The sequence below is a fragment of the Grammomys surdaster genome, unplaced genomic scaffold, assembly GCF_004785775.1.
Source record: "Grammomys surdaster isolate TR1022 unplaced genomic scaffold, NIH_TR_1.0 100, whole genome shotgun sequence".
Taxonomy (NCBI): Eukaryota; Metazoa; Chordata; class Mammalia; order Rodentia; family Muridae; genus Grammomys; species Grammomys surdaster.
The window spans coordinates 665,451-688,922 of NW_021604579.1; the positions used below are offsets into that span (position 1 = coordinate 665,451).

At 42.4% G+C, this 23,472-nt stretch overlaps 1 protein-coding gene across 1 annotated transcript in view; it reads left to right on the top strand.

The window, feature by feature from the left end:
* Zmpste24 (zinc metallopeptidase STE24) overlaps positions 1-21,849 on the top strand; it is a 42,262-nt gene extending 20,413 nt beyond the window's left edge. Inside the window, exons 7-10 of the mRNA XM_028786090.1 lie at positions 4,278-4,462; positions 13,700-13,804; positions 16,566-16,709; positions 19,879-21,849. Of these exons, the coding sequence (XP_028641923.1) occupies positions 4,278-4,462; positions 13,700-13,804; positions 16,566-16,709; positions 19,879-20,103 (659 nt within the window). The 3' untranslated portion in view covers positions 20,104-21,849. The remainder of the gene's footprint in view (positions 1-4,277; positions 4,463-13,699; positions 13,805-16,565; positions 16,710-19,878) is intronic.
* The last annotated feature ends 1,623 nt before the right edge of the window (positions 21,850-23,472 follow it).

The following is a 23,472-nucleotide window of genomic DNA, read 5'->3' on the forward strand; positions in this document are numbered from 1 at the left end:
CAGGTTAGATGGCTGTCTGGGCAGTCCAGGTTAGATGGCTGTCTGGGTAGTCCAGGTTAGATGGGGTGGGGGGGGTGTATGGTTCCTTTTGTTTTGTCTTAGACTTGAATAATAGTTGATGAAGGGAAAACGTTGGTGCCATTTGCTAATCGATTACAAATAGGGAAATGAGGAAGAGACATTAAGGACAACTAGCAGCCTGGATTTGATGTGGACAGTCATAAATGGCAGCTTGTTGAGAGTTGAAAGAAGAGTAGATTCATAAGGAACTAAGAGTTCTCATGTCTGTGTTAGTATTGAAATGACTTTAAACACCATCTTAGTCATAGCTCTGCAAGAGGTAGTGAGTTAAGCAGAGGAATTTCTTATTGATAACCACAAAATCTCCAGAAAGCTGTTTACCAACCTTAAGAAATGGACTTTTAGATGGGTGGCTGTGGGTTCAGAATCATCGAGTGGAGCCAGTATGGATGGGGAGGTTACATTGTTGCCACTGTAGAATCCTGTATTCAAGGCTTATATCACTTAATCTCTGTGTATTCCCCTTTCACTCACACTAACACACTCCTCGCACATACCTCACACACACCACATGCACTCTCCCCTCACTCACACACACTTTCTCCATACACTCTTTTCATGTTCTCTCTACTCACTTTTCACATTCTCTCTCTCCACTTGCTCTCTCACCTTTCTCTTGCCCCAGTCTTTTATTGATACTCCAAAGGCAGGTGAAAAAAAGACATTGTATAATCATCGCCAAATCAGATTCAAAAGAATAACCACATACCACAAAGAATCAAGAGTTACAATTGTTCCCCAAAGTTCCAAGCTTCCCCTTTTCCCAGGTCTGTGGCCAAAATAGTAATAATTGCAAATTTATCATTATTCACACTTTAACTTTTGACTTATTATACTTAAGAGCTCAGAGCTCCAAGGTCAGCTACCATGAATTTTCTTGTGAAGCTCTAATGATAAATGACACGGGCAAAGCTGCCAGGCAGAGGCCAGAAAGAATCAAGTTAACCCTTAACTCAGCAGTTCTGCTAGCTTTCTGCTTCTGCACATTGCACACAATGACTCTCCTAAGAGTACCAGTGTTTTGACTTAGTTTTACTACTATATAATGTTATGCATTCTATACTTTCTTATCCAGGAACCGCTCTCAAATGTTGTGCAAAACTTATTTCATAGCTTCAATAGTTTTTCCCTTTCTCAGGGTCCCAATGTTGGCTCTATTTCATTTTCTAATAATTTTTTTTTTAAAGATTTATTTATTTATTATATATGAATACACTGTAGCTGTCTTCAGACACACCAGAAGAGGGCATCAGATCTCATTACAGATGGTTGTGAGCCACCATGTGGTTGCTGGGATTTGAACTCAGGACTTCTGGAAGTGCAGTCAGTTCTCTTAACCTCTGAGCCATCTCTCCAGCCCCCTCATTTTCTAATAATTTATTCAAACTTTCTTTGCAAGTCAAGCATTACCATTGTGCAGTTATTACATTGTTTCCAAGATGAGAGTACACAGCATGCACCTGGGCCATTAGGACTGTGCTGTGCTGTGCCCCTGTGCCTCAATTTTTAGTTGTTTAAAAATCATTACATCAAGGAACAACTAGTTTCACAGAATTCACCAGAGCAGAAGGAGAAAGAAGTAGGAAAGTCAGATATAATAGAATAATTATGCAGTCCCTTATTTCAGATGGCGGGTCCCCTGGAGGGACGCGTGTCCTGCTCCTCAGGGTCCCAGATGCCATCCTCTTTACAAGGAGCTGCCGCTGGCTTCTGAGATGTCTCCACCCTGGCCTGCTGCAGGCAGTCCCTGTCATGGTATGCTCTCTCCAGCACACATGTACATATATACATGTGCACACATATGTGTATCTATACACACAAACATACAAATATATTTTTTAAAAAGTAGTGGGGGCTGGATAGATAGTTTAGTGGTTAAGAGCATTTGATGCTCTTTTAAAGGACCCAAATTCAGTGCCCAGTATCAGTGTGATGATGAACAATTATTACTCTAGTACTGGGGGGTCTGTCACCCTCTTCTGGCCTTATAGGCACCAGACACAAGCATAGTGCACACCCATACATACAAATATATCTAAAAATAATTAAATTAGTATTTTATTTTGTTTGTTTTGGGGGGAGGTGTTTGGTTTGTATTGTTTTTAGTAAAACCCTAACATCCCTGCCACTGGCAGTTGCAGAATGGATTCTTAACTGTTTTGCTTCTTTATGTGACTCTGACTATTCAGAATTTCCAGGGCTACATCTCACCCACTAAGCTGGTGCATGGGGCTAGTTGCCAGGGATTCTTAAGGAAGCACATACCTGGCTCGTAAGTTTCCCAAATGAGAAGTAGTCTCATAAGATCTTCACTTTGTGAAAGTCCCTGAGCTCTGAAAGAAGATTCAGTAATGGACAGGAGAAGAGGCATAAAGATATAAGCATCTAGGTGCTTGAAGAGAAGGCTCATCAGTTAAGGACATTTGGTGCTCTTCCAGAGGCCCAGAGTTTGGTTCCCAGCACTCATACTGTGTTGCTCACAACCACCTGTAACTCTGGCCCTCTGGGATCCTTTGCCCTCTTTTGGCCTCTACAGGCACTCACACGTGTCTATACACATTCATGAAAACTTTCACCTCTTATAAAACACCAAATAATGGGTGGAAAGTGGTCCAGTGAATAGAGGCACTTGCCACAGTCTAAGGACTGTGCTGAACCCGAGAACTCACGTGGTAGGAAGAGAGAACCAGTTCCTGCAGGTTGTCCTCTGATCTACACATGAGCCAAGGTATATGCATACATACACACGGAAATAAATAATCTAGCCTGGAGAGTTGGATCCGAAGTTAAGAGTGCTTGCCTTGAAACCATGAGGAGTAGGTTTTGATCTGAGTACCTCCCTAGTAGGTAGGAAGTCCCACAAACACGTGTATCTGTAGCTCCAAGTTCTCTGATACCGTCATCTGGTCTCTGATCTCCCCCCCCCAACACACACACACACACACACACACACACACACACACACACATTAATTAATTTAATTTTTAAATTTCTTATAGAATACAAGGAAGATCTATCCCGGGGCTTCTATTGCTTCATTGTTGGAAACCCCTCATACAGCAACTGGTTTTGCACTACACACAGGACTGTTTCCCAGGTCTGAGACAGGACTGCAAGATAGCTAATGGAACATATGAAAGCCCCTAATGGACATTCTGAGTGTCAGCTTACAACTAGTATGAACTGGGCTTGTTCATGTTGATAGCACTGACTACATTGAGAAGCAGGCAGATCCATTTAGCCTAAAGGTGATCCTGAAGGAAACTGCTTAAAGTGAGATTCCCAAGATCTTAGATGGGGATGTTGAAGCTTTGTCTATATGCTCACAATTCAGGTACAGCAGGAGAAGTCCGAACAGACCAAGGTCTGTCTCACGTTTGGGAGGAACTAAGGTGGTCTTGTTGGGTAAAAGAAGGAGCCACAACTTGTGAGTTCCTTTTCTTTTAAAAGATTTTTATGGGTTGTTTTAGATTTATTTATTTTTATTTTATGTATATGAATGTTTTGTTCAAATGGATGCTTGTGTACCACATGTGTGCTTGATACTCTCGGAGGTCAGAAGAGGGCGATGGAGCCCTCGATCCATTGCAGCTGGAGTTATAATTGGTTGAGTCACCATGTGACTGCTGGTAATTGGCCCATCCTTATACTGCACAAGGAAGAACATTTGGAAATTGGAGAAATACATAACATAGAGAGTAATATCAACCACAGTTCAGGAACTCTCGGCTTCTCTTAAAAGTTTAGATAATATTGTCTTCTGGTCTTAACAGAGCTTTTTCTGATAACAGGTGTCTTCTTTTTTAAAAAGAAAACTTGGAACAGAGACAAAATCCATACTTCTAGGTTCCCATGAACTGCATTTCCTTACTTTGGTATTTTTTTTCTCATAGACTTGGCTTATGCCTTTCTGTATACATGTACATCTTTTAATAATATAACCATATATATGTGTGTGGCATTTTGTATTCTTCACTACACTGTGGTGAGATTTTTCTCTTGTTAAATTCTCTGGGGAGTTTGGCTGACTTTACTATTGCTACATAGCAGGGAGTGTAAGTGGAGCGGGGTGACAGCCTCCCCTGCTGCTAATAATTTGTATTAATACAGTCTTTCAGTGTTAATGCCCTTCCCGCTAGTTCCAAAGGACCCCTGGTGTTTTAACTCTGCTTCCTACTTTGGCCTGTCTTCCATAGGATCTAAGCGGTCCTCTCACAGCAATGCTTACTTTTATGGCTTCTTCAAGAACAAGAGAATAGTTTTGTTTGACACTCTACTTGAGGAGTACTCTGTACCAAACAAAGACAACCAGGAAGAGCCTGGCGTGGAACCCCGCAATGAAGGAGAAGGGGACAGCGAAGAAGTAAAGGCCAAAGTGAAAGTGAGTTCTTCTTTCCTCAGAGCCTTTGACTTAGTGTTTATTCATAGTTACTTTGATAGATCATAATAATACGAGTTTCCATGCTGTACGTGGACCTCACAGAGAACACCAAGTACAAATACTGCAACTCTTAAAGTTCTACTATTTGTGAGAAATGTCTGCCATTACCACATGCTGAACTACCTTACAAGCTTTCATAAGATGTACATATTAAAACTGGAAAATCTTATTTTTAAAAATATTACTGTAGTAGCTTTTTGTGTGCACTTGTGTGTGTGTGTGTCTGTGTGTTTGTGTGTGTGTGTCTGTGTGTGTACACCATGGTAAAAATGGAAATCAGAAGGATAACTTGTAGGAGTTGATTCTCTCTTACCACTATCAGTCCTGGGGACTATACTCAGCTAGTCAGGATTGGTGACAGTTGTGGTGTATTCACCTGGGAAGACTACTCAGACACAGGTTTAAGCATTAAAAGTCTTTGTAGCAGCTGACAACTACTCAGTGTAATCACCAGAGCCCCAATGTAGCCTTTCTTTTTTTCTTTTTTCTTTTTTTTTCCCAAGACAGGATTTCTCTGTATAGCCCTGGCTGTTTTGGAACTCACTCTGTAGAAGAGGCTGGCCTCGAACTCAGAAATCTGCCTGCCTCTGCTTCCCAGGTGCTGGTATTAAAGGCATGCGTCACCACTGCCCAGCAATGTAGTCTGTCTTAGGGTGAACTTTTAAGCACAAAAACCATATCTGAGTTGACATGCTTCAGCTAACAAGAACAGTTAGTCAGAAGTGGAACTGCAGAAGCAAAAAAGCAAGGGTAGTACATTTAGAGACTTTCCATAACTGTGGGATTTGATGGATCAGGCCTTTGTCTTCTTCCTTCCTTCCTTCCTTCCTTCCTTCCTTCCTTCCTTCCTTTCTTCTTTCCTTCCTTCCTTTCTTTTTTTTTTTTTTGGGGGGGGGGGCGGGGGAGCAAGTGGTGTCTATGTGCTGAGTTTTATGGAGCCAGTTATGTTCAGGTCTAGGGGCCTGTTACCCCTAACCTGTACCTGATGAACCATCTCACTGACCCATATTCCTTTCATGTTTATGATCAAAGACTTTCTCCAGACAAAAATAAGGAAATAAACATTTAGTTGTTAGTGTAACTGAGACATACCAGTTAATAGGCTTTCTAGGCTTTCCTTTGGCAGTGGACATAGTTGAGACTTGGTCCTGTCATTTAGTCAATGAGGATCCTTGGGTACATTATGTAATTGAATTAGTTTTTTTTGTTTTTTGTTTTTTGTTTTTTGTTTTTTCGAGACAGGGTTTCTCTGTGTAGCTCTGGCTGTCCTGGAACTCACTCTGTAGACCAGGCTAGCCTCGAACTCTTGAACTCAGAAATCCGCCTGCCTCTGCCTCCCAAGTGCTGGGATTAAAGGCGTGCGCCACCACCGCCCGGCTTTGAATTAGTTTTATTTGGTTTTAACACTTATGAAATATATGCTTTCTACTGAACTGCTTTGCTTGGCATTAAAAATACAAAAGAAGTCATGGGAAGGTGGTCTGTGCCTTAATTTAATCCCAGAACCCAGGAGGCAGAGACAAGTGATTCGAGGCTAGCCTGGTCTACAAAGAAAGTGCCAGGCCTGTCAAAAGTGTACAAAAGTAGGGAGTGGGAATGTGGTCTGTTGGTAAAGTGCTTGCCTAACATGTTCAAGGCACAAGTCATGATGGCTCACACCTCTAATCCCAGCACTCAGGAGAGTACTGGGCTTAGAAGAGAAGTCTAATTTATTTATTTATTTATTTATTTATTTATTTATTTATTTATTTAATGTATGTGAGTACACTGTCTCTCTCTTTAGATACACCAGAAGTGGGTATCAGATCCTAGATGGTTGTGAACTACCATGTGGTTGCTGGGAATTGAACTCAGGATCTCTGGAAGAGCAGTCAGTGCTCTTAACCACTGAGCCATCTCTCCAGCCCAAGAAATCTAGTCTTTATAAGCTTACAGTGTAAAGGGGGAATAGTCACACAAACTTCACTCTGATACTAGGCAGCTATGGATACAAGATAATGGGGAATATAAGAGAAGGCATTTCTTTCTTTTTTTTTATTTTGTGTGTATATGAACACTCATGTGAGTGCATATGTACATACCATTGCACATGTCTAGAGATCAGAGAACAATTCTGTGCCACCAGTTCTCTACTTCCACCTTTTCTTGAGTTCCGGGGATTAAATGCAGGTCACCAGACTTGTTGACAAAGATCTTTTTACCCACCGAGCTATCTCACCAGCCCAAGAAAACATTCTTGTTTATTAATTTGTTTGTTTGTTTGTTTGTTTTTAAGACAGAGTCTCTTATACATAGCCCTGGATGCCCAGAAACTCACTGTATAGATGAGGCTGGCCTCGAACTCAGAGATCCACCTGTCTCTGCCTTTCAAGTGCTGGTATTAAAGGCCTGTGCCACCACACCCAGCCCCAAGAAAACTTTTCTTAAATTAGACCTGAGAGTCTAAAAACATTGCTGGATGAGGTCAGCTAATGCTGACTAGTCAAATTTAAAATGTAAGAATAAATGGATGAGAGGGGGTAGCAAGAAATAATAATAATCTTCAGAAATAACCCCTGGTATTTGTATGTGGAATTACATATGCCCTTGGTCTGGCCCCATGTGATGATAATAGATCTCTATTCACTCTCACCAGCTATATAGCTCTGGACACGTGATTTAAGCTTTCTGAACTTCACATTCCTTCAGGCAAAGATAAGACTGGCAGCGTTTCTCAACCTTGGCATTATTGGACTGGATAGTATCTTGTTGTGATATTTGGCAGCCTTGCTGGCTTATCTCCACTTGAAACCAGTGACAGCTCTTTTATGTACTCATGTATTACAACCAGAACGCTCCCCAGATGGCACCAGGTGTTCTTGGATGGGACTGAGGCAGGACTAGAATGATTCAAGTTCCCTCGTGTTTGAGAGATGCTTGTGTTGGTGTACTCACCTTTCAGAGTTCTCAGTTGAAGTTAAAATGCCCTTGAAATCTCTTGTGCTTTTTCTTTTAAGTTCTTAAAAATATTGATTGCCATTTAAGCATTATTTTCATTTTAAAGGGATTATTGGTAAGGTGCCTGTACCTGTTGTGAATATCTAGATGAGACAGCTTCTGTACAAGAGTTAAATGGTATAGTAAAGGGGTTAATGCCTTTGAATTTTTAAAAATAATTTTTATTGTTATTTTATGGACATTGATGTTTTGCCTGCATGTATGTCTGTATGAGGGTATCAGATATCCTGGAACTAGAATTACAATTTTGAGCTATCATGTGAGTGCTGAGAGTTGAATCCAGGTCCTCTGAAAGAGGATCCATTGCCTCTAACACAGAGCCATCTTTCCAGCCCAGTGCCCTTGAATTTTTAAAAGGCTAATTTATTTTTATGTGTAAGAGCATTGTGTGTGGGTAAGTTCATAGTCCAGAGAGAAGTGTCTGAGTCCTCTGCAGCCGGACTTAGAGGCGACCATGAGCCACCTGACATGGGTATTGAGAACCAAACCCAAATTCTCTGGAAGAGCAGAAAGCACTCTTAACTCCTAAGCCATCTGTGTGTTTTTGTTTGTTTGGTTGGTTGGTTGGTTTTGCTTTATTTTATTTATTTATTTATTTATTTATTTATTTATTTATTTTTGTGTGTGTGTGTGTGTGTGTGTATTTTGCCTACATGTATGAATATGTACCATGTGCATGATTGGTGCCTGGAGAGGGCAGAAGAAGGCATCAGATATCCTGGAACTGGGGTTATGTATGATTTTTGAGTCACCATGTGCTGGGAATCAAACCTGGGCCCTCTTTAAGAGCAACAAATGCTCTTAACTGTTGAGTCCAGCCCTTGGGTGGGTGGGTGGGTTGGTTGGTTGGTTGACTTGTTTGTAATGAAAGACTCCCCAAGGGGAGACTCAGAAAGGACGCGACCCCAAAGACACTCCTGAGACCGTCTTGTTGCAATCACATGAGTCAGGTACTTTATCATCGAAGCTTCGGGCCGATACGTGCCTCACACAGGAGGTAGAGGTATCGACGTTGAGGCCCAAAAGCTTAGGGTTAATATAGGCAAAGGCTGGGGGGAGGGAGGGTGTTGTGGGTAGTCACACACAATTGGTTGTTTCAAATGTCTGTAATGTATGTAAGCAGATCTCGGGCAAAGGTTTGACAAATCTCGTGGGAACAATCTCTGGTCCCTGTGGCCTTGGGACCCAGTGTGAATGTTTATCTGAGCCAACAGACCGTCTGGCTGAATTTAATTCACAAGTCATTGGGACCTTCGGTGGGAGTTTTTCCAGAGGAGGCTAAGTCAGACACCACAGGAACAGATTCCAGGAACACTCAGTGGGCTTTTGTTTCTCCAGCTCTGCATCCCCTGTGACGGCCTTGGGTTAGCAAGCTAGCTGACCTACAATTTTAACTACCCGTATCTGAACCAAGGCTCTCTGCTATACCATTGATCTCAAAATTCCTTTTCAGTAAGACAATATTGAAGGACTGGGAAGGTGCTCCAGTGGGTAAGAGCAGCTGTTCTACAAACTTGAGGACCTGAATTCGAATCCCTGGCACCCATGCAAACAGCCAGGCATGAAGGTGTAGAGGCAGGCCCTACTGACAGCCACAACTGAGCTTCCAGTTCATTGAGAGGCCTTGTCTCAAGGTTAGGGTGCACACCTGCACATTTATGTGCGCCACAGGCATGTGAATATGAACGCACACGCACACACACACACACACACAGTGGCATGATGTGTGTGGCCCATATTGTCCTGGACCTTACTATACAGCCTAGTCTGGCTTCAAATTTGGGACCTTCCTGCTCCAGGCTCCTGAGTGTTAACTTAGGCAATGAGCTGTCCTACCCAGCTTTTAATATTCATTTTAAGTGGAATTTTCTTGCCAGCTAGGATTTTAGAATAAAAGCCACTTAGATTTAACCAATAGTATCATAGGAGTCAAAGTTGGGACAAGGTCTTAATGTCATTTCACAGACAGGAAAATTGAAGGTGTGAAAGAGTAACTCAGTAACCCTTAGAGTCCTGCAGGTTCAGCAGGGAACCTGCTTAAGGAGTGCCCAGAACAGACTGTATGACATTATAGTTAATTTACACACTGCAAGCGATCCCGGTGTTGCAGCAGTGGAAGGAGAATGCAGACGTTTGGTGTCTTTGAAAACAGCTTTATTTGGCTACAGACATGCTCAGATAGAATACTTGCCTAGCTTGTCATGGCCCTGGATTCAGTCCTCAGCAGAACAAAAGTAAAACACAATTATTGAGTACTCCTTTGAAGTGTGCTAAGTGAGACCTGCCTTCTGTTGCCTCTTTGAAGAGCCTGCACACACACACACACACACACACACACACACATGTGCACCTATGTTTATATAAGTTTTAGATATAAGTTCTATGCATGACATATGACATATTCCATCCCAATAGCCCTGTGAGTAGAGGTGACAGAGCCCTTGAAGCCCAGGTACCCTTAATTGCACTCGTCTTAACACTCAGGCATTCCTGTAGATTCTGATAGGCATGCTGTTTTCTGAGAAGAACATGTGAACTAGTTAGAATTTTTCTGGGGGCTTATCAGATTGAGCAAGATTTTCTGTTTTGTTTTGAGACAGGGACCTCATGTAGCCTAGGGTGACAGGGATCTCTTGTGGCCTAGGGTGACAGGTACCTCATGTGGCCTTAAACTTCTGGTTCTTCCTTCCACCAAGTGCTGGGAGTACAGCACAGCCCCTCCATAAGATATTGGTTTCTCATTTTCCTTTTCTTTTTCTCTGAAGTAAAGATGCTCCATTTGTTCCCAGTACAGTATTGTTAAGGATCCAGTGAGGCAAGGTATGAGTTTTATGAAAAGAAGTGTACTATATAAATGGTGTGGGTGTTTTCCTTGTTCTTTTATGTGACATTAATGTGGAAGGAAAAGTAAATCCAGTTCTTTCTAACAGTCCTCAGTAAATCATCGAGCCTTCTTTTTGGTGGCAAATGACCCATGTTTCTTGTTGCATGCCACGTTGGTGAGGCTTTGATGCTCACCCATTCTGTGTGTCATGCTGTCTCTCATCCCCATGCTGGGAAGTGAACCACAGTCAACTCACCCATGCAAAGCAAATGCTCTACCACATTCTCAACCCAGCTGTGTTCCTTATTCATCTTCCATATCTTTGTCTTTTGTCTTTTGGGGTTTGGTTTGGTTTGGTTTGATTTGATTTTGGGTTTGTTTGTTTGGAGACAGGTTATCTACATATAGCCCTAGAACTCACTTTGTAGAGCAGGCTGGCCTCTAGCTGACAGAAATTCATCTGCCTCTCTGCCTCTACCTACCCAGTGTTATGATTAAAGTGAGCACCATCATGCCAAGCCTCTATCCTCTTTGTTGTTTGTTTGTTTGTTTGTTTTCTCTGTGTTCTCTGTGTAGCCCCTTGAGCTGTCCTCAAGCTCAGAGATCCACCTGCCTCTGCCTTCTGAGTACTGAGATTAAAGGTATGTAGTACCACTGCCTAGCTGGTGAGAGAGAGATTCTTTAGGTCCTGTCTCCTTATTTCTATAAAGCACGCTTATTTTGTATTCTGAATCTGATAATCCCATTACACAGATTCTTACAGCACTAATGCTATTCTTTGTTGTTTCTGCTCTCACTGTCCTGACTTGTTTTCTGAAGTATTTGGTGATTTTTATTATAATTTGTCACTGATTTAAAAGCAAACCAAACTAACAACAACAAAACAAAAGCCCCTCTATATGTATAGGTGTTTGGCCTGCATATCTGTATGTGTACCAGATGGTACCTGAAAATGCCAAAAGAGCGCATCAGATCCTCTGGGACTAGAATTACAGACAGTTGTAAGCTGCCATGAGGCTACTGGAATTGAACCCCAGTCCTCTAGAAGAGCAGCCATCTCTCTAGTCCACTGCACTGACCTTATCTTGAAGATCCCTGAGGGGTTTTAGACTATTGGCCCCTTGTGAAGATTTTCATCTTCTGTATTCCCTGGGCTGCTCCATTTTTTTTTCTGTTCTCTTACTTTAGAGATACATTACTTGAATGTTAAGTTTCTTTTCTTTAAATAAAAGTTTTGTTGTTATTATTATGTTATTGTGTGATGTGTGCGCTGGGCGCTCGCGCACCTTTCCACACACGTGGCAGTCAGAGGGTCACTTTTAGGAGCTGACTCTCTCCTACCCTGTGAGTCCTGAGGAGCAGACTCAGCTCACCAGCCTTGGCAGCAGGCACCTTTACCTGCTCAGCCAATATTTCATAATTGATTTTTTTACGTTCGTTGTGTGCATCTGTGTTGTAAGGCTTGGCACAAGCACCTTTGCGTACTGAGCCACTTCTCTGTCTCTCAGGTCTTATTCTAGCAACTTCCTCTTTCTCTCCAGATTTAGAGGTGCTTGGAGTGTCCCCATGTCTTTTGAAAGTTAAGCAATGCAAATCTGTTTCCTCTCCATATTCTCCACTGCTACCCTGTGACTCAGCTTTGTCTGCTCAATTTGCTACCATTTGTCCCTCCACCTTCCTGCCCCCATCATACCCACCCACTGTCCTGAACCCCGTGTTGCTGTTTTCACCCTTCCTGTTTCTCCTCTGTTCCTTGCATTGTCTTATCATTGGAATCAGTTTTTTTTTTTAAGGTTTATTTATTTACTTATTTTATGTATGTGAGTACACTGTCACTCTCTTTAGACACAGCAGGAGAGGGCATCGGATCCCATTACAGATGGTTGAGAGCCTCCGTGTGGTTGCTGGGAATTGAACTCAGGACCTCTGGAAGAGCAGTCAGTGCTCTTAACCGCTGAGCCATCTCTCTAGCCCAACATAAGGCTGAGTCTTTTTTTTTTTTTTGGTTTTCTTCTTCGAGACAGGGTTTCTCTGTGTATCTCTGGCTGTCTTGGAACTCACTCTGACCAGGCCGGACTCGAACTAAGAATTCCACCTGCCTCTGCCTCCCAAGTGCTAGGACTAAAGGTGTGCACCCCACTGCCCATGGAATCAGTTTTTATTACTCTTTTTTTTTTTTTCATGGTGCTGGGAATTAGAACCATAGCCTTGTACACAGTGGCAAGTGCTCAACCATCTGGCTCTCTATGTCCCTAGACCCTGAGGCTCTATTTTTAAATAGCCACTACTGGTGTGTTTTTGAGTCCTGAGTGAGAAGTGCATATTTGTAGACATTTGCAAAATAGGAAAGGTATAAAGTAGTCAAGCTGTCAAGTGATGGTGGTGTGTACTTTTAATCTCTCAGTACTTCCAAGGCAGAGACAGGCAGGTGGATCTCTGAGTCTGGCCTTGTCTACAGAGTGAATTATAAGACAGCCAGAGATACACACAGAAACACTGTCTCAAAGAACCAAAATAAATAAATAAACAAATTAATAAATAAATGTAGGACCCCGAAGGACTGCTATGCCCTGGCTGAGACTTTCCGTGTGCTGCTGTCTACTAAGTAACATTCTGCGGTTCCTCTAAAATCAAAACATCCTGATGTAGACATGGTGGTGCCCCAGGAAGGGAATTTACACTTGACATCCTATTGCCCCTCCAGTTGAGTTCCTGTTTTTCCTTGAGTTTGTGTTTTTCCTTCCCTGGCTTGGTATATATATTGAACCTACTCAGTAAAAGCTTTGATATTCTCTCATAACGAATAACCTGAGTCTGTGTCTTCCTTTAATCCCCCAGGCCTAAAACACCCAAGAGCTTAGTACCGTGTCAGCATTGGAGCTGTCAAATAAATAGAATAGTCAAGTCATGGTTATCATGTACAATCAACTGCTGCTAACACCGTGCTGTGCTTCCTGTCAGCATTTCCAATGAATGATACGTAACTGTTACTTGATCTTGTCATGAGCAGTTTCTATGTCCGAACATACTGTGAGGATGAGGTTTCTAATGAGTTTAGAGCTGGCTGCCAAGTGGTTTCATTATGACTCGTTTAACCCTTACCTTATTGATAAAGATCTCTGCTTTTTCCAATTTCTTTTTCCTAATGAAGTTAGTCTAGGGTGTTAAACTTAGTGAGGTTGGAGCCTGTCTTGTCTGTTTCTGTTCTCGGGGCATAACAAAATATCTCACATGGAGTGAATGCTCTGTTAAGCGAAGTTCTACACTAAAGTCTGGTTGTTTAATTGGATGGAGCAAGGCTAAAGATATGAATGAATTAAAGGTTATTAATCAGTTTTCCTTTTTTCTTTGATCAGAGTAAGAAACAAGGATGTAAAAATGAGGAGGTACTGGCTGTACTTGGCCATGAGCTGGGCCATTGGAAGTTGGGACACACAGTAAAAAATATCATTATTAGTCAGGTAAGTTTGGCATGACAGTTATGTTTTGTTTTGTTTGAGACCGGATCTCATGTAGTTCAGATGGCCTGGTGCTCACTATGTAGCCAAAGATGACCTTGAACTCCCGATCCTCCGTCCTTTACCTAAGAGCTCAGGAAACCCAGGCAGGAAGATCTCAGGTTGATGGGGCTGGCAAAATAGCTCAAGAGTTGAAGGTACTTGCTGCCAAGCCTAAGTTCGACCCCCAGGACTCACGTGATGGAAGGAAGAGCCAGCTCCCTTAAGCTGTCCTCTGACCCTCCATACTTGCACCGTGGCATGTGTTCTTGTGGACACACATATACATAAACAAGAGAAGTAAAAAAAAAAAAAAATTTTTTTTTTTTTTTTGGCCTTCTGAGACAGGGTTTCTCTGTGTAGCCCTGACTGTCCTGGAACTCACCCTGTAGACCAGGCTGGCCTCGAACTCAGAAATCTGCCTGCCTCTGCCTCCCAAGTGCTGGGATTAAAAGCATGTGCCACCACTGCCCGGTGAGAAGTAAAAAATTTTAGAAGCTGAAGGCCGTTCTGAGCTATATAGCACTTTCCAGGCCAAACTGAGCTACATAAAAAGAAAAGTACATAAAAGCATGAGAGGCCCGAGATATTATATAATAATGAGTCAAGACAGACCTGGAGCCAGGAGTGAGGTCATAGGCTTGGAATCCCAGCATTCAGGAAGCTGAGGCAGGAGGATCACAACTTTGAGGCCAAGCTACCTGACTTTCCTTTGTGGTTCCCTGAGGCAATTCCTTAATTTCTCTCTGCCTCCATTTCTTCATTGAATAATAAAGCACAGTACTGGTTAGGACTTAAGTAAAGAGGCTTACCGGACGGAGTTCGGGATGTCGGAGCATGGTGAGTACACGTTAGTGTTCACCACTGTTGCCATCATTGCTGTCACTCCACCGCTGCTCAGACACGTGAGCCGTGAAAGCCAAAGGAGCAAAACAAGCCACGTTGTATGTTAAAGTGCTCTTTAAAGTTGGTGAGGTTGCTCAGCACACAGAGTCACTTGCCACCAAGCCTGGCAATGTTCGATTGATTCCTGGGACCCACCTGGTAGAAGGCAAGAACTCACTCCCGCAGGTTGTCCTTCTGACTCCACATGCTTGCCATGTCATATACACTGCTGCAAAAACACATACACAAGCACACAAAGTAACCAAATCCTAAGTGTAAAAACTAGACATTTTTACTCACTCCGTAGACTGTGCTGGCCTCAAACTCAGGGGTCCATTGGCCTTTGCCTCTTGAGTGCTGGGATTAAAGACATGTGCTACCCCTGCATGGCTTCTATATTTGTATCTACTTTTTAAAGATTTTAAAAGAATCTTTTATAAAATAAAATTTTTAAAAAGATTTTGTTTTAAAAGGCAGATTTCTGAGTTCGAGGCCAGCCTGGTCTACAGGGTGAGTTCCAGGACAGTCAGGGCTACACAGAGAAACCCTGTCTCAGAAGGCCAAAAAAAAAAAAATTTTTTTTTTTTACTTCTCTTGTTTATGTATATGTGTGTCCACAAGAACACATGCCACGGTGCAAGTATGGAGGGTCAGAGGACAGCTTAAGGGAGCTGGCTCTTCCTTCCATCACGTGAGTCCTGGGGGTCGAACTTAGGCTTGGCAGCAAGTACAGATTGGACAGAATAAAAGCAGCAGAGAAACCTGAGACTAAGTAATTAAGTGCTCATAGTACTATTAGGAGATAAAAATAGAGAATTGATTATTTATCAAGTATAGGTATGTTTGTCTGTATATGTATGTGTACTTGAGGGCAGGGAGCTGGAGTTAAAGATGGTTATGACCCATGTGATGCTGGTGCTGAGAACTGAACCCAAGTTCTCTGCAAGAACAGCTAGTGCTCTTAACTGCTGAGCTCTCTCTCCATCCCTAAGACCTTTTTCCATGGTGAGCATTTTGTCACTTTAGCTGGTGCTCGCATAACATGTTATTATATATAAAATTATTATACATTATATATTATATATATTACTATATATTCTATAAAATTTTAAGATTAAAGGTGTATGCTTTTAATGCCTCCTAACACAGGAGGATTATGATTGTGAGGCCAGCATGGGATATCTAGCAAGACCCTCTGAGTCTTAGTTATGGTTTCTATTGCAGTGATAAAATGCCATGACCAAAAGTAACTTGGGAAGTTGTATTTTATATATATATATATATCTGCAGTGGTTCTCAACCTGTGGATCTTGACACCTTTGAGGGTCACATATCAGATATTTCTATTACAACTTACAACAGTAGAAAAATTATAGTTATAAAATAACTATAGCAACAAAATAATTTTGTGGTTGGGGGGTCACCACAACATGAAGAAGTAAGTATATTAAAGGATTGCAGCGTTAAATTGAGAACCTCGCCGGGCGGTGGCGCATGCCTTTAATCCCAGCACTCGGGAGGCAGAGGCAGGCGGATTTCTGAGTTTGAGGCCAGCCTGGTCTACAGAGTGAGTTCCAGGACAGCCCGGGCTATACAGAGAAACCCTGTCTCGAAAAACCAAAAAAAAAAAAAAAAAAAAAATTGAGAACCTCAAATAGAGGAACATTGCTTACTGGCTTGCTCCTCATGGCTTGCTTAGCCTGCTTTCTTGTACAATCCAGGACCACCTGACCAGGGTGGCACCATCTATAGTGAGCCCACATCAGTCGTTAATCAAGAAAATGCACTACAGCTTGCTTAGCATCATAGTAACATACAGTGTCTGTGCCCTCTTTTCTAGATGAATTCTTTCCTGTGTTTTTTCTTGTTTGCTGTATTAATTGGTCGAAGGGAACTTTTTGCTGCCTTTGGTTTTTATGACAGCCAACCCACTCTGATCGGACTCTTGATCATCTTTCAATTTATTTTCTCACCTTACAATGAGGTAATGTATGCTTTTTAAAACTACCATATAATAGGGCTTTGCCTGTTTCAAATCTAGATTCCTTAGGGTAATGTAAAAATGAATCAATAAAGTTCTATAATCTTCTAGTTCCTCACTTACAGATTGGACAGAATAAAAGCAGCAGAGAAACCTGAGACTAAGTAATTAAGTGCTCATAGTACTATTAGGAGATAAAAATAGAGAATTGAAGCTAATCAATAAAACCCTTGTTATGTGTACCTCAGAGCTGCAGTAGCTGGAGGTCACCTGCTCAAATGTCCTCAGCCATGTGGTCACCAGTGTAGGTGTGAAAATCTGTGTGAGAGGACAAGACAAATTATAACTGAGTAGGTGGCAGATAGACTGGAGAAGGCTATGTGACACTGTTCCTCTGATTGTTTACAGTAACTCTAGAGTTCCCTCCAGGACCCACAAAACTAAAAGTGAGTATTTCACTAGTGAGCTATTCAGGAGCAGATCCTGCACGTGTTCTAGACGTGTTCATGAGACTGTACTTTAGAGCACAATCTCATGGCATTTGGTAAGGCTTTAGATGAAGCCAAGAAATAATATTGGTGATTTTGAGGAGCCTCCATTCATTCTTGAGACAGGTTCTAGGGCAGCGGTTCTCAACCTTTCTAACGCTGCAACCCTTTAATACAGTTCCTCATGTTGTGGTGACCCCAACCAGAAAATTATTTTTGTTGCTACTCCATGACTGTAGTTTTGCTAATGTTATGAATTATAAATACCTGAGAGAATATCTGATACGAAACTTCTGTAAAAGGGTTGCCTCCAAAGGAGGTCACAATCCACAGGTTAAAAACCACCTCTCTAGGGTAAAAGTTATAAGAGAAGTAGCTGTAAATTGTTGTCCAAAAAACTAAATCTAACAGAGAACCTGTATTTATTATTTCTAAATTATAGACATTAAACTATTGTGGGTTTTTTTGTTTTAAGATCTATTTTTATTATTTTAAACTATGTGTATGATGTTTGTGTGTGGTGTGTACGTGTGAATGCAGGTGCCAGCAGAGGCCAGAGTTGGTGAGTTCTCCTAAATCTGGAGGTATAGGCAGCTGTGAGCCACCTGGCATGGCTTCTGGGACCTGGGTCCCCTGGAAGAGCAGCACATACTGTTAACTGCTGAGCCATCTCTCCGGTCCCTAAATATTAAACTTTTTAACTTTTGATGAACGTATTTATAAAATGCATTATGCAGGTTTCTGCTTAAACATGATGGGGAGCTGGGTGGTGGTGTTATACCCTTTAATCCCAGCACTTGGGAGGCAGAGGTAAGTGGATCTCTGCATTTGAGGCCAGCCTGGTCTAGAGTGAGTTCCAGGACAGCCAAAGCCACATAGAGAAACCCTGTCTCAATATCATCAACAATTTTTTTAAAAATGATACAGAGTGCTTTTTGTTATATCTCAGATGCAGTAAACGATCCTCGAGCACCTTGCATTTTAAAAATTTTGTTTATTTAACTAATGTTTTCTTACCCCTTTGGGCTAATAAGATCACTGTGGCTTCCCCATTAGTCCATGTTTAGTTTTCTTTAACTTAACTGCCTGTGCCTAGGAACTCTGGCAGCCCAGCTCACAAGGGAGCTCCCCTGCAGTAGAGGAGAGCTGCTGAAGCAGGGAGGAGGGCTGAGGGCTGGGAGAACAACGTCACGCTTGCTGTCCGCTTGGGCTGCTCAGAGAGTGTTTAGTTTTGTTTGTCTCCTTACTCAGTAGTTGGCTTCACTTCATAAATACTGAAACAAATACGGAGTGTTAGAGTGGTTAGTCCACAGAGGAACTGACAACTGATTATTAAGCTTTGAGTTGCCTGGGAGATTTATTTCAGAGGCACTCGTTATTTTAGCCTGGATGTCTTGTAAGCAGTGTCAGAGTTTAAGGGACCTAATAGGGGACATACTTTCCTGGGATTACCCTTTCAAAAACAATTGGAGGGCTAGCTCAGTGTTTCAGAGTCAGGTACTTCCTGTAAAGGTGTGCACCACCACTGCCCAGCTCTTTCCATTTTTTAGGACAAGGTATCTCTGTATAATCCTGGGGCGTCCTGGAACTTGCTCTGTGGATCAGGCTGGCCTCAAACTCAGAAATCCACTTTTTACAAAAACTTTTTAATCCCTCAGAATGTATATTTTTCCCAGGAAAAGTTTCCCTCTCATAATGGTCTTTAGAAATTATGAACGTACTCTGAGATATTGCCAAAACCACTTGGAGAACATTCAGTTCTGATATGGGAGACTGAAGGAGGAGGATCATGGGTGTGAGGCCAGCTATGTAGAAAGAGCATGGCAGTAACAAAACAAAACCTGAAACTATTGTCAGAGGTTCTGTCATATTTTTTAGAGTAGCTCAGAGAAGATGTATTAAAGATAGATAAATGATCAAGAATATTAAAAGTGACCCTGTGGACTGCAGTGATGGCTCGGTTAAGAGCACTCACTGACCTTGCAGAGGACCTGGGCTCAGTTCCCAGCACCTACGCGATGACTCATAACCATCTATAATGTAACTCCAGGTCAAAAGGATCATGAAGCCTTCTGACCTCTTTGGGCACCAGGCAAAATACAAATACAAAATAAATAAATATTTGAAAAAGCACTCCAGATGAGGTAGTAGATTCCTATGTTCCTAGCCTAGCAGTTGGGATATGGGGGCAAAGGATGAGGAGTTTGAGGTCGGCCTGGGTTATATGAAACCCAGTCTCAGAAAAACAGACAAAGCATATCAGAGACAGAAGTGAGCACAGGTCTGATTGATACTGTGGTGTGCACTGGCTTCGGAGTCAACCTTGTTCAGCACTAACCTCCAGCCCTGTGGCCTCCGGAAACGTCCAGTCCTCTGAACGTCACCCTCCTGACCTGTAGAGCAGAAGCGAGAGGTTCCTGAAGAGCATGTAGTGCCCCTGGCTGGCACATGCCAGGTTCTCGGAAGCCCCATTTAATAAGCTCTGTACCTGCTTTTGGTCTGATCACTTGGGGTGAGGGAAGCTCACTTTGACAGTCCCCCACCTTGAGTCCCTAAGTCACTGTCTCCTAGATTTGGCTTGCCTTTCTCATGTCCTGACCAGCCTTCCTCCACAGCCTGACTCATGAAGACTTGAGTGATAACAAAGGTACCAGGCGGCTAAAACCTTCGATTTCCTTCTGCAGATCCTGTCTTTCTGCCTAACAGTCCTGAGCCGCAGATTTGAATTTCAAGCCGACGCTTTTGCCAAGAAACTTGGGAAGGCTAAAGACTTATATTCTGCTTTGATCAAGCTGAACAAAGATAACCTGGGATTCCCAGTTTCCGACTGGTTGTTTTCAACATGGCACTATTCGCACCCTCCGCTGCTAGAAAGGCTTCAGGCTCTGAAAAGCGCAAAACAAGACTGAGCCACTCAGGTCCCATGACTGGACACACTTCTGGTTATTTCTGTCCTGGCAGCATGTTCCAGCTCTTGATGTTTTTAATTTTTTAAGAAAAATGATTACGTACATAAAAGTCCAGATTTAAATACATTTACTATCTCATTTCAAAAATGATTTTAATAATCCATTTCTTAAAACACTGGATAAAATTTTGAGGCTTAATATTTTTAAAGCATAGTTTTATCTAGTATCTGATTTATCATCAGTTTGTAAAATGATTTAAGGAAATGCACAACTTGTTTTATGTCTGCACTATGTGGAGTCTGCGCAGCGGGTTTAGGTCGTATGTTTAAAGGTGGAACACCACCTCCAAGCACTTCCTGCCGGGCAGAGACCAAGAGTGGTCCCGATCATCGTGCTTGTACCTACATGGAATCCATTTTTACCTTCATGCTGTTATGATTTAACCTGGCCAATCAGTGTTTTAAATAAGAAAGAAAAGGAAAAATGAGTAAGACTAATGCTACTGAAATGATTGTTAGGCATGCTATACTGTTGTAGTTGCAAAGCTTTCTGTTCCCTTTCTTGCCACACAAATCAGGAATCCCCTTCCTCCTCCTTCTCTCCCTTCTTCTTCTTTTTTTTTTTTTTTTTGACATAGTCTCACTCTAGTCTTTGCTGGCCTCATTCTTTAGTGAGAGGTGGCCTAGAACCCGTATCAGGCCTCCTGCCTCAGTCTTCCGAATGTTTGGGCTTGCAGGTGTGAGCCACCACATACAGCTTAGGAATTATTAATAGTGCTTGAAATTAGAAACCTTTTAAATCATTAGGTTGGGGTTTGCTTTAAGAAGGGCTTAATTTTAAACCAGGCTTACATTTAGTCTCAGCAATTGAGGCAGAGGCAGATGGACCTATGAGCTGCGGCCAAGCCTGGTCTACATAGCAATTCCAGGCCAGCCAGGGCTATGCAGTGAGACTGTCTCAAAGGAGGTGGGGAGTAAAAGTCATTCTCTGTTCTTATCCTTCCTTCCACTGACCTTATTAGGAATAAACTAGCCTTTTCTCATTCATTTTTTTCCAGTAAATAATAGTACATCCTTTTACTCAGCAGAAGTTGCCATATTGTATGCATCTCCCAATGTTAACTATGGCAGAATATAAAAAAAAAAAGAAGAGATAACATTTTAAAAGACATAAAGGTAAAATATTCATGATTCTCTGATTACAGGAAAATATAGTTTTCTATCTTTTTTCAAGGACAGAAGTCTCTGCTTTTATTTTTGTAATTTTTTATTCACAAATCATAATTAGACCAGATTCCATTTTTTAAAATTATAATTCTTGGTAGGCCGGCAGATGTTTACTTGCAGAGAAAGCATCACAAAAGATTTCTAGTGGGAAAAGGTATGTGCTTGACTGCTTCAGATGTCTGTCCACATCCTGAATGGGAATCATGCTGTGCCTGCCGCTCCCCGTCACTGGCAGCAAGCACCTCTGGGCATTCACTCCACAGTGTGACCAACTGTACACTATGGTATCTGCACTCTGCTGACTGTGAGCGATGCCTTCACACGGACCATAATAGTGTCAGCTCTCATTCAGCACTGCATTATCATTTCCTACAGCTACGCAGAGCAGCCCACGGCTTCTCTCCAGCATCCTTTCCTGTGACTTCATGCTCAGATAACTGCCTTTCCTTCCTTCTGTGCCTTTAAAAACTTTTCAGTTCTGCACAAGTGAGACATTAAAAATTGCCAATGCAGATTTACATCCTGGTGTTGGGTTTGATGTGATTTGTGCGTCATACATTATGCAGCTGTGTTGATCACCTCCAGAAACAGTGCCATCCATGGACCTGTGAACAGCCCTGAGTTTGAGTGGCATCAGCACCACTCATGGCTGCCTCCTGCCTCTCCAGCGTGTCTGTCTCCAGTTCTTGCTGATGTGCCCTCAGAAGCAACATTTGGAATTATTCCTTCTCCATTGCTGCTACCTCAAATTGTCTTGGGCTTGCTTTTTATTGTTCTGGCTGCCCTCTGGGTCCTCTGTCATCCAGATCAATTGGGAGATACCCCTGTGTATTCTGAAGCTGACGACACCAGGATTGCCTATACCAGTGAGCAGATAACTGCCCCGTTGGAGTCAGCTCACATCTGATCCTCAATTTCAGGTAACAGTAAGTAGTCCCTGCTCCCAGTAGTTTTACTTTCTGGCTGTTGCAGAAATACTAATAACCTTTGTCAAGTTGCTGAGGAGAAACTTCCTCTTAACATATGGTCTCATGTATCCCAGGCAGGTCTCAAACCCACTGGGTAGTTGAGGATAACCTTGATCTTCCTGTCTGCACCTCTTGAGTACTGGAATTACAGGCCAGAATGTGCCACCACGTTTATATGATACTTGGCATTGAAACCAGAGCCTTGCTCATGCTAAACAAGCTCTTATCAATTGAGCCACAGTGCAAACTCTGCATACAATGTATTGTCATAGCTGTTGTGTTAATTACTGTTAATCTTACACTATAGCTAGACCTTATCAGTAGGTGTGTGTGTGTGTTTTTAGAAGAAAATTATAATGGAAGCCCAGTGATGGTACTGTAGGTATCAGAGGGCAAGAGACCATCTTAGGAAAAGGGAACTATAGGAATAATAAAGGCTTTGAAACAAATAAGCAGCACCAGAAGGCCAAAGGGTGGGAATGGTAAATGGGAGAAAGATTGGGAGATGAAACATAAAGGACAGGCTTTTTTTTGTTTTTTTGGTTTTTTCTTTTTTTTTTTTTTTTTTTGGTTTGGTTTTTCGAGACAGAGTTTCTCTGTGTAGCCCTGGCTGTCCTGGAACTCACTCTGTAGACCAGGCTGGCCTCGAACTCAGAAATCCGCCTGCCTCTGCCTCCCAAGTGCTGGGATTAAAGGCGTGCGCCACCACCGCCCGGCAAAGGACAGGCTTTGTTGGACCGACTGTGCCAGTATGAGAATTCAGGCTTCGGGGGCTGGGATGTGGCTCAATTAGAGTACTTGGCCTAGGATGCACAAGGTCCTGGGTTTGACCCTCAATACCTTGAGGATAGGGAGATTTAGACTTTTACTTGGGTGTGGTAGGACTATTAAGGCTTAGGGCATGATGTGGCTTTGTTTTACAGGATTGCCCTTACTTGAACATTAGAAGCGGGTGGTTAGTGGGATCGTCTCAGCCTTATGGCAAGAAATCTTGGTGTTCCCTGGAATGATAGTTGGAGAGGCATTGCAAGGTATGACCTCGAGGATCCTTGTTGAATCTCTTGGCAGCTGAACTACCTAGCTGTATGTCCTTTCTAGTAAATGTAGTTCCCCCCCACCGTGTGTGTGTGTGTGTGTGTGTGTGTGTGTGTGTGTGTGTGTGTGTGTGTGTGTGT